Below are 12,306 nucleotides of genomic sequence, written 5' to 3' on the forward strand. Positions count from 1 at the left end.
CAAGGTCATTCACTTTAAATCACTTTAATTGTAAAAATTACTATATTAGATTTATTGTTAACGCTTAAAACCATTCCTGTGCCATTCTAGAGGTCTCAAGGCATTTATAAACAAAAGTGAGGCCATGGCTCTGCGTACATGCTTTAAGCAGGGACAGAACTGCTGACTACAACTAATCTCACAGAAAACACAGCATATTAGCAAAGCTTCCCAGAAGTACAAAGCCAACATTAATCCACAAGATCAGAGACCTAATGCTGGAAATGAAAACAAACAGAGAGAATAGCGTAGTTCCTGCAGTTCAAACACCAAACACACAAAGACAAGAAGCTTATGTTCCTGAAAAGGTTTTATTTCCCCAAAAGCCTTCAACATTAGAAAATACAGCAAATAAACAGGATTTGCTCAGTGGGTTTTCTTTTGGCTTTGAGGACAAAGACCCTATGGAAATATCAATGTCTCTCACACACTTCGATATGTGGATCAGGAACTGTGATGGTGTTTAAAGCAAAGTTAGCTTTTGTATGTATAAAAACACTTTACAATTGTTTGTAAATTACCCAGTGCAACGACCCAGTCAGCTCAGAGTTTTGAGTTCTGTGGAGCATGTTTAAGACACATCTGCAGAGTAGAAGAAATATTAAGGCCTCTACTTGAGCAGAAGACTTCCGACATAGAGCCATGCTTAACATTCAGCACAGAGATTTACAGCAGCAGTGTTCAGGAGCATGATAAACAGAGTACACAGCATTTTCTCAACTACTTCAAATGGCACTGGAGCCAGATGTTTACTTTTATATGATTCTTCAACATTAGGCTTTTTATTTTACTTCTTAACATTTACATGTTTTGTACATTAGTATGTTTGGCATCCTTCGTAATTTTACTTTTTACTTCAAAGCTCTCAAAAACACTTTGGTACGTTTTGAATAGGATTTCTGATTAGATTTCTACAATACACGATACTATATTTAGCACATATTTTTGCAATGATTCTGTAACATGTAAAAGGCCAAAGTGTTTTAGTGAGCTTTATACATGTTTAAAATGTGACACTCAGTCAGTCATAATTTAAGTTTACAATGTTGTAATACACATTTTAGTAAACAAATGTTAAATATTTAAAATACAGGCAGGAATGAAACACCTTAAAATAATTAAATATGGCAACCAATACCGTGACGATGGTATTACACTGAAAGGGAGGAGAAAATATCACAGGGCAATGCTGTAATATAAAAAAAGTCATATAAAAGCAATAATATAATCATATAAAAGCACTTGCATTTACAACATGTTGAGTAAATGCATCAGGAAAGCCTATGTATATACACTACCGTTCAAAAATTTGGCGTCACTTTGAAATTTCCTTATTTTTGAAAGAAAAGCACTGTTCTTTTCAATGAAGATCACTTTAAACTAATCAGAAATACACTCTATACATTGCTAATGTGGTAAATGACTATTCTAGCTGGTTTTTGGTGCAATATCTACATAGGCCCATTTCCAGCAACTATCACTCCAGTGTTCTAATGGTACAATGTGTTTGCTCATTGCCTCAGAAGGCTAATGGATGATTAGAAAACCCTTGTACAATCATGTTAGCACAGCTGAAAACAGTTGAGCTCTTTAGAGAAGCTATAAAACTGACCTTCCTTTGAGCAGATTGACTTTCTAGAGCATCACATTTGTGGGGTCGATTAAATGCTCAAAATGGCCAGAAAAATGTCTTGACTATATTTTCTATTCATTTTAAATACTTATGGTGGTAAATAAAAGTGTGACTTTTCATGGAAAATACAAAATTGTCTGGGTGACCCCAAACTTTTGAACGGTAGTGTACACATACTTGATTTTCTTTAATATGATACTTTTCAGGGTCTAGTGATTAAGCACATACCATTATTAGGCAAAAAAACCATTGCTTCGGTGAAAACCACCCAGGGAGAAGGTGCATGTGCGTATGTGTGCGCACTTTTTATTGTGCTATAAAAAGGATGGAGTGTGGCAAGTTCAAGATGAGCTGAGCCCCGAGTCTGACTCGCCGCTGCCCGCGCAAACCTCACCTGAGCAAGGCATACTGAATGTGGAGCAAGCGCAACTCTTCAGCGTCTCCTCAGGAATCACCTCTTTTATAGACACTTGCTCTTCTACTTTAAAGATGTTGAGCTGCTCAACTGGATTGTCACAGATTCTGGGAATAAAAAAAAAAAAAAGAAGAAAAGCTGAAATCAAACAAAGGTTTCAACTAAGAACAAAAGGGCTATAGCTGAGCATGTCATGCCTCCTTTCTGATACAAGAGTGCTCTGAGAGCACAAGATCCCCCGCTGGCAACTATGCCATAACTCTGGTAAAATTTGCCCAAATTAAACGAAATTTCAATATGTAGTGAAAGTTCATTATGTCTAACTATTATTACTATTCTTTAAGTTCGTTTCTTAAGACACGTATTTTTTAGGATGTTACCTTGTTTGTTGACAGTTTCGGCGAACACTTCCGCCTTCTTCAAAACAGTCACCAGATGTAGAGTACATCAGCTGATAAGGCACGTCACCACTCAACATCTGGTGACTGTTTTGAAGAAGGCAGAAGTGTTTGCCGAAACTGTCAACAAACAAGGTAACATCCTAAAAAATACGTGTCTTAAGAAACGAACTTAAAGAATAGAAATTTCAATATGCGTATAACTGTCATATACCAAAGCCTTTTGCCATGTTTGGTGAAATTCCTCCACAAATTGTGAGAAGAGAGTTGATTTCAGAAGAACGTACACCCTCATGAAATTGTCAAAGTACAAGTGATTTAATCAAGGGCTGTAACTCTGGTAAAATTTTCACAAATGAAATTAAATCGGAATATGCGTATTACCGTCATATAACAAGGCCTTTTGCCAAGCTTCGAGAAATTTATCCAAAAATTATGAGAGGAGTTGATGTCAGAAGGCGAGCACACCTTCATAAAATTGTCAAAGTATAATTTTGTGAATCAAGGGCTGTAACTCTGGTAAAATGCGCCCGAATTGAATAATAATATACGTACTACTGACATATAACAAAGAATCCTGCCAAGTTTCGTGAAATTCCTCCAAAAATTGTGAGAGGAGTTGATATCAGAAGGCGAGCACACCTTCATGAAATTGTCCAAGTATAATTTTGTGAATCAAGGGCTGTAACTCTGGTTAAATGTGACCAAATTTAACGAAATTACAATATGCGTATTACCGACATATAACAAAGAATCCTGCCAAATTTTGTGAAATTCCTCCATAAATTATGAGAAGAGTTGATTTCAGAAGGTGAGTACCCTTCCCGGGACGGACAGAAATCGCCATGACATAATCACCCTTCGGGCCTTTCGGCCAGTGGGGGATAATAAAAGCTCAGGAGGTCATTTTTATCATAAGCAAATACAGCAACATTTGGTAACATAGAAGGATGCTTCATTATTACATTGTAAATGAATCAAATTGCCATGATTGCTCGTGCTGAAATTAAAAAAAAAAAATCACAATGCACATTTCCACAAGCAAACCATTCATGTGTCTACATTTATAATCATAATGACAAAAAGCACTGAAAAGTACAAGTCAATCAATCAATAACCCAGGCCATCATGGTCAGTAGCATAAATTGTCATAAATAAATGCTTCAGCTTCTCAAAGCTGTACTTAAGATGGTTCGTACATCGTATGTACAGTGGCATGCAAAGGTTTGTGCACCCTTATTTAAAATGTCTGTTACTGTGAATAGTTAAGTGAGTAGAAGATGAACTGATCACCAAAAGGCATAAAGGTAAAGACGACACTTTTTTTCAGCGTTTTCTGCAAGATTTGTGTATCATTTTTGTTTTGTACAATTGGAGAGTGAAAAAAGAAAAGGAACACCATGCGAAAGTTTGGGCACCCCAATACATTTGAGTTCTCAGGTAACTTTTACCAAGGTTCCCGACCTGAATTAGCTTATTGAGCTGTGGCTTGTTCAAATTCTTCGTTAGGAAAGGTCAGATGATGCAGATTTCAAAGCTGTATAAATTCTCTGACCCCTCAAACTTGTCCCTAAAATCAACAGCCATGGGCTCCTTTAAGCAACTCCCTTGCATTCTGAATAATAAAATAATTCATGCTCACAAAGCAGGAGAAGGCTACAAGAACATAGCAAAGTGTTTTCAGGTAGCTGTTTCCTCAGATTGTAATGTTATTAAGAAATAGCAGTTAACAGAAACAGTGGAGATCAAGGTGAGGTCTGGAAGATGAAGAAAACTTTCTGAAAGAACTGCTCGTTGGATTGCTAGAAAGGCAAATAAAAACCCCTGTTTGACTGCAAAAGACCTTCAGAAAGGTTTAGCAGACCCTGGAGTGGTGGTGCACTGTTCTACTATGCAGCGACACCTGAACAAATATGACCTTCATGGGAGAGTCATCAGAAGAAAACCTTTCCTGTGTTTACAAGCTGTGATACTTGCCACAGGGGGTGTTACTAGGTACTAACCATGCAGGGTGCTCAAACTTTTGCTTCGGGCCATTTTCCTTTTTTGTCATTTTGAAAATGTAAAAGATGAAAATAAAAAATTGTTTTTGCTTAAAATATAAAAGGGAATGAGTGATCTTTAACTTTATGCCTTTTGGAGATCATTTCATCATCAACTTGCTTAACTGTTCACAGTAACAGCAATTTTGACCAAGGGGTGCCAAAACATTTGCATACCACTGTATAAATGTGATGGCTATATAGTCAGTGGTTTATAAGTAGAACCATTTTATAGAGCACACCCAGAATTATTATTAAAAGTAATTGTACAGTGTGGCTGAATTCTCAAATCTGATTTTTCAGAAGGTGCTCATTATTTTTGGATTATTTTTTTGTTGTTGTTGTTACTCTCTGGGGCTCCTGGCATGGTGGAATCATCAGGATTTGTACTAGCAGTCTCCGGCTGATTGTGCTTTTCTGTTGTGCCACTTGAGACTTGTACAGAGGATGCTCCACATAATCTAATACTAAACAGATTTTTAAAAATGTGTTGTTTAACGGAACAGTCCACTGTACTTCCATAATGAAATATGCTCTTATCTGAATTGAGACGAGCTGCTCCGTACCTCTCCGAGCTTTGCACAATCTCCCAGTCAGTCAGACGCAGTCAGACGCGCTGTCACTCCTGTTAGCAATGTAGCTAGGCTCAGCATGGCCAATGGTATTTTTTGGGGCTGTAGTTAGATGCGACCAAACTCTTCCACGTTTTTCCTGTTTACATAGGTTTATATGACCAGTGACATGAAACAAGTTCAGTTACACAAATTGAAACGTAGCGATTTTCTATGCTATGGAAAGTCCGCACTATAATGACAGGCGTACTAACACCTTCTGCGCACTTCGGCAGCACATTGATACGGAGCTCAGATATCAATGCGCTGCCGAAGCGCGCAGAAGGTGTTAGTACGCCTGTCATTATAGTGCGGACTTTCCATAGCATAGAAAATCGCTACGTTTCAATTTGTGTAACTGAACTTGTTTCATGTCACTGGTCATATAAACCTATGCAAACAGGAAAAACGTGGAAGAGTTTGGTCGTATCTAACTACAGCCCCAAAAAATACCATTGGCCATGCTGAGCCTAGCTACATTGCTAACAGGAGTGACAGCGCGTCTGACTGCGTCTGACTGACTGGGAAGTCGCGCAAAGCTCGTCTCAATTCAGATAAGAGCATATTTCATTATGGAAGTACGGTGGACTGTTCCTTTAACAAAGAAAATCATGTAATCATTGATGTGGCAAAATTTTTTGTTAGGAAACATTTTCGAACGTTTTTGCAATGCAAAATTGTCAGCACAGGGGAAAAAAAAAGTCTTCAGGACAGAGGCGTTTATGTTTTATAATTTCTTTGTAAAATGACAAGCTGTGGGTTTTTTTTTGATGGAGAAAGAGAAAGAGTGTGAGGTGGTGAAGGAACATCTGTTTTACATCAACTATAACCTTAAGTGATAACAGGAGCTAATTTGTCTTGCGGATGGGTTCGGAATATGACCTCAACAAAAAGCAAAAATGTGTGACGATCATGAATAAATTAAACATTGTAATATTTGCCAGATCACTGTGGTATAAGCAGAATAACACATGCCAGAGCGTGTGCTTATGAGACAATGCACTTCACGGTGGTTACAGCACTCAGCTTCATGTCGACCCATATCCATCACCCCTGCATGGAATATTTTCGTATGACCGTTGGTTGTGTGGTATTTTACTCCAGTAGTTCATAAAGGCAGCATTCATCAATGCTTAGGTCAAGTTTATACAAGACCTGTGTCAAGTGACAAGTAGCACAATATTGCGTTATGAGCTATACCGAGATGTACTCCGTTGTCATGTCTTTCTTACACAAGTTTGGAACGTGCCATAGCTCAACTCCACGTCAACTAAATCTGTCACCTGACTCAGGTGTTGAGTGTGAGTCCTCAAAAATGATGCACGCACACCTTTACAAAGCAAGTTTCCATGTCATGCTGGATTGGGAGCCAAAGCAGCCATTCATTCCTAACAAAATCAGCTCCAGATACTGATACAGAGATAAGTTAAATCAGGCCTTTCAATTACATGAAACCTGCGATGGATAACGTCGTAGGCGGCCAAATTAACGTCAAGCAGCCAAAATATGTTACCAAAAGTAAAAAAAAAAAAAAGATTAAATAAACTTGGCTGCATAAAACCCAAATGTCTTGACTTTCTTCTTTAAAAACACTGAAATTAGCGAGAATTTGCATGTATTTCTCGTAACTGACTCCCATGTTGTTCCAGGTTCACTGAATTAGCCATAAGCCTCGTGCAGAGCACGAATTCTCCATCAACGGCGACCGGCACGCCATGATTTCGTGGAGGAGCGAGACTCGCGTACCAGTGAAATCTTTCTTCTTCTTTTATATTGTTTTATGGCGGTTGGCAAACAGCTTTTAGGTGCATTACCGCCACCTTCTGGACTGGAGTGTGAACCAGAACGTTTCACACCCTATAGAGATCTTGCAGTCACGTGACTGGAAAGTACACAGCCGCCATCTTGTCGGTAAAAAACACAGCTGAATACTGCTGCACTTTCCCTCGCTGTTCAGTGGTGAAGCACTGCGAATTATAAATCTCTGGACAGTTATCTTTACAGAAATTCAGGATTTGACAGCGACTAAGATGTGGCATCTTGTAAACAAGAAAATAGCAATCCTCATTGGACGGGTAAGTCACTTAAGTATTGAGTACTAATACTATTTATATCAGTATCTAGTATAGCACTGACCAGCCGATTATAGAATAGAATAAGGTAATTCCAGCTGTTATTCCAAATCGTCCGTCTTGTTTACCATGGATCTGGTGTTGGAGAGGTAGAGGCTTGGCAGTGGAGATTTGAGTGGCTGTTTTCTGAGCTTAGTCAACAGGCCGGCTCTGCAGCCTCGCTTTTGCTTCCTCTCCCGACGCCGCCTCCTTCGCTTTGCTTCCGATAACAATCCACGGAGACCCTGCTGGTCTCGCTATCTCGTCCGGAATGTTGTGCATGCGATGGAAATCGCTACAAACCGTCATTTTCTGCTGGAAACCAATGTCCAGTAAGTCCATACGGTTGTAGTGGATATTGAAGTCCGGTACAGACGAACAACACGCAAAAATACACACAAAAAACATAAAAAACGTGCACAGGTAGGGAGAGCTTGTAGCCGCAGCCGTTGTAGTAGAATTGTATATAGTAGGGTTTTCCAGAAGAAAAGGCAGAAGTAAAAGCAGAAGTAGAACTAGAAGTAGAAGGCGGAAATATGGCGTTTGACCGACAAGATGGCGTCTGTCACAATCTGGATGGGCTGTAACGTCACATGCAAGTGCTCCATTGTGCTAAATTCTCCTAATAATTCCTGTATCATTTAAAACCTAAAAATAGCCCTACGTCCCACATTATCTGACCTCAACTGCAATATCTCTCGGATACCTAGTTTCATATGATTTAAAATCAGGTAAAAGACTGAATAAAAGAGAGCTATTCAGGGCACAACTGTGTGTATTTAAGATACAGCTTGCATCTTAAATACACACAGTTGTGTAAGTGTGGGTGGAATCACTGACTTGGAGCTTGGTCCTCTTGCTGATAGTCTTAGACACTGGCCTTTCCTTTAAACTAAGATCTTTTATCGGACTATATATTGTGAATTGCACTGCCGATTCTCGTGATGGGACTGACAAACCTTTTGCGTCGCAGGTTCGTCTCTTTGATGGTAACAGTGCAGAACTTCCTTTTTCATTCCCAGGCTCCTTTCCTCCAGGCTCTCCTCAGGCCCCAACACATCTTTTAAATACTAACTAACTGTATTCTAATTATTTTTGTCATGTACATCAAGAGGGATTAATGCTGTAGACATTTTGCAGTAAAGGTAAAAATAACATTCATAGATTTCTTTATTTATTCATAACTTTGTAGCTAAAAAAAAAAAGCAGCAGCAGGTTTAAACAAACACAGAGTGCTGGGAAAACAGCACTTTGCGCATGCAGAAAAAGCCCAAATTCAGAAATACAGGGTGTAGCCCAAATGATGTAATTGAAAGGCCTGTAAACACATGCACTGAAAAGTTGGACAAAACTGAAATCCTCTGTGAATGTGTTATGGTACTTCTCAAAATGATGCAAGAGGCAGTTGAAAGTGTAATGTAACCTCTAATTAAGCCTACTGAAAAATTGCTAATCATGAAAACAAACAGCATCGGTTTAGAGCACTTCTATCTGCCAAGTTATAATTTCTACTGCCTTAGACATCATTGCCAGAAAAATGCCACATCATGGCAACAGGGTATGACAAACAAACAACTGTTTTCCAGGCAGCAACAAGGAACAAACTAAAGCAAACACAACCAGGGTGTTGGTAGACATTACTGACATCAGAGGTAGCTGAAACACTCATATCTGGCACCAAGGGTTCAGAAATTCTGAAAGAAAGGGCAGAGATAGTAGCACAAAGGCTTAAAAGGCTGACAGAATAAGGTGATCGAGGGAAAATGAGAAAAACGTGTGCGAGCTGCCTGGAGGACTATTACTAATAAGACAGTATGGCAGTCTGAACGAGTCTATTACAAGTGACCTCACAGTCATGATATAGTAATGGATATAAAGATAACAGACATGGGACCTAATGACTGCACAAATTACTGCATCAGCAACCATTACAAAATGCCTTTGTCAGCTGATCTCAACTCACTACACCTAGTGATTGTAAAACTGTGTGAAAATGAGGTACAGAAAGTGAAACAAGGAAGTGAAACATAAAATGTGCGCGCACACAGAATTTATGAAGTGACATGACTGCAAAGCAGGATTTAACACACAGATCTTTACAGATTTTTCTGGCAGAACTGCACATAGAAATGTCCGGGCTGCAAACAGGTAATGGGTTAAAAAAGGAGTGAAAACACTGCATGGACAGAAAAAAACCCTGCTACATTTGGAGGTGGATGGGGTGGGGGGAGAAGTTTAGAGACATGCTTTAAATGTTGTCATTATATTAATCAAATATGGACAACACACAGATACAAAATGACTAACCCTGGGTCTGAAGTCACTCCCTACTCACTATATAGTGGACTGAAGAGTGAGTTCGCATTTTGTAGTGCTGTCCGAATGCACAGTGAGGATTACTACACCCTATATAGTGCACTCAAAGTATCCCACAATGCATCATGAAAAGTAGTGTACAACCGATGGTCACTAACCAAGCAATATATCCCATCATGCATTGTGGTTGCGCTGAAAGAAAATCAAAAGCCTCAAATTTGATTTAATAAAAGGTAGCGGCAAAGAAGAAAAAGTATTCAGCCTTGATTTAAAAGAACTAAAAGATGCAGCAGACACAAAGTACTTTGTATTTATTAATATCGGAATTATGCTCAGTATAATATGGATTTATGACAAAAATACATATGTTATTGACCAGCTGGGAGGTCTGTATCGTGAAATACCGAGGTCTTGAAGAGGGCCTCGCTCAGTATTCAAGGCCGAGGTCACGGTATTTCACCATACGGACCGACCTTAAGCTGGTAAATAATATATTAATTTTTTTCTTTACCAAATTCTAACAGAAAACGAGAGCGCCCGAAAGGGAAAACCGAGCCGAGGCGAGCCGCCATTTTGAATCCTCATTCACGGCTGTAATGCAAATTGCTTCCTCCTCGGTATACAAGTGCACTTCCATGGCAGGAAAAAACTACATTTTGCCGCCTGTGTAGTCCCCTATTTATACAAAATTGAGTCATTCAGGATTCAGCCATGTTTTTGCTCGGCGTTAGCAACAGTTACAGGTTTTTAGCTTTCTCCTGAAATGTTTTCTTTTATTTTGTCTTCCTCAGGGTAGTAAAACTCGCTTTATTAACTCGCAAAAATTTATAAGATTTTTGATAATCTTATAAATAAATCTTATTTAAAAAAAAAAAGATACACGTTGACAAAAAAATAATACTATGTTTGTTGTTGTGAACGAGCGAGTCGCCAGAGGTCCGTAACTGGGGTCCGTACCGTAGGAGATGGACCCGCTCGCCAGCCAATCAGAACGCAGGATTTGATGGAAACCAGACCGCGAAAAAAATAAATATATGTTATTTACCAGCTGGGAGGTCTGTACTGTGAAATACCGTGACCGAGATCTTGAAAGTACTGAGCGAGGCCCTCTGGGCCGAGGTCAGTATTCAAGGCCGAGGTCACGGTATTTCACCATATGGATCGACCTTAAGCTGGTAAATAATATATTAGTGCTGTCAAGCGATTAAAATATTTAATCGCGATTAATGTCGCGACTGTCATAGTTAACTCGCGATTAATCGCAATTTAATCGCACATTTTTGTCACATGAAAAACCATTGCAATTCTCTTATCAGCATAAAAAAAGTGAATGGGCTTGCTCACCATTCGAACTACGGGGGTACTCGGGGGATCCGAGATCCCCTGAAACAGACATGAGATCCCTTGAAAACATGATTTGGGAAATGTTGGGGGGGTCTCTAAAATATTGGCAAAATGATGTTTATTGACATAGCAATCGTGTGTAACGGGAAGCATTTGCATATCCGAAGTGAGCGCGCGATCGGAGATCCGCGCTCTGAGACAAGCGCAAGCACCCCCCCCAGGGAAAAAAAAAGGGACCCCCCGAAAATATCGGCATAGTTCGAACACTGGTTGTACCAATGTTTTTTTTTTTTTATTGCAGAGCATAACACGTCTTGTCACAGCCACTGCAAAGTGGGGCTGGAGCCGCCGATGGGAAAACGATCGGAGCACCGTGGCTCTTTGGGGGAGGGCAGAGGACTCTGGCTGTGCGGGGCGTGGCATCATGTCACAGAGCGTTAATCTCGCGATAAAAAAATTATCGCCGTTAAAATTGAGTCAAGTTAACGCGTTAATAACGCGACATTTTTGACAGCACTATAATATATTAATTTTTTTCTTTACCAATTTCTAACAGAAAACGAGAGCGCCCGAAAGGGAAAACCGAGCCGAGGCGAGCCGCCATTTTGAATCCTCATTCACGGCTGTAGTGCAAATTGCTTCCTCCTTGGTATACAAGTGCACTTCCATGGCAGGAAAAAAAACCAACTACATTTTGCTGCCTATGTAGTCCCCTATTTATACAAAATTGAGTCATTCAGGATTCAGCCATGTTTTTGCTCGGCGTTAGCAACAGTTACAGGTTTTTAGCTTTCTCCTGAAATGTTTTATTTTATTTCTTCTTCCTCAGGGTAGTAAAACTCACTTTCGCTGTGAACACTGTCATTATCGCCATCCATGCTGTAAAATTAATGCTATTCTCCTGAGAAATGCGAAAATAAATGTTGACAAAAATTGCTAGTATGTTTGTTGTTGTCGCCAGAGGTCCGTATCCGGGGTCCGTATCGTAGGATACGGACCTGCTCGCCAGCCAATCAAAGCGCAGGATTTGATGGAAACCGGACCGCGAAAAAAATAAATGCATGTATTTATTATTTAGAAAACCCACCAGCCGACTGATCAGGCACGTTTTAATTTTGCGACAGTAATGACGTAAATAACGGCACGGCGGAGCAGTGTCCGCCGAAAGTGTTTTTTCATTTTATCCATGAGCTCATTATATAGTAACTCCCTATATAGTGAGTAGGGAGTAGTGGACGAGTGAGTGGTTTCGGACACAGGGTAAGTGTTTCACAGCATGCCTGGGGTAGGGCTGCTCAATGATGTTGAAAAATATTGTGGTCAATATTGAGATCACGATTATTCACCATTTTTACTCACTGACTTTGGAAATATCACACATTTATTGAACATTAAAA

At 39.6% G+C, this 12,306-nt stretch overlaps 1 protein-coding gene across 2 annotated transcripts in view; it reads right to left on the reverse strand.

The window, feature by feature from the left end:
• Positions 1 to 331: 331 nt before the first annotated feature.
• The window catches only part of gpcpd1 (glycerophosphocholine phosphodiesterase 1), an 87,937-nt gene continuing 75,962 nt past the window's right edge, over positions 332 to 12,306 (reverse strand). For both annotated transcript variants that reach the window (XM_060917758.1, XM_060917759.1), the window contains one exon: positions 332 to 2,194. In XM_060917758.1, coding sequence (XP_060773741.1) covers positions 2,014 to 2,194 — 181 coding nt within the window. In that variant the 3' untranslated portion in view covers positions 332 to 2,013. The remainder of the gene's footprint in view (positions 2,195 to 12,306) is intronic.

This window comes from Neoarius graeffei, chromosome 3, assembly GCF_027579695.1.
Source record: "Neoarius graeffei isolate fNeoGra1 chromosome 3, fNeoGra1.pri, whole genome shotgun sequence".
In the NCBI taxonomy this organism is placed as follows: Eukaryota; Metazoa; Chordata; class Actinopteri; order Siluriformes; family Ariidae; genus Neoarius; species Neoarius graeffei.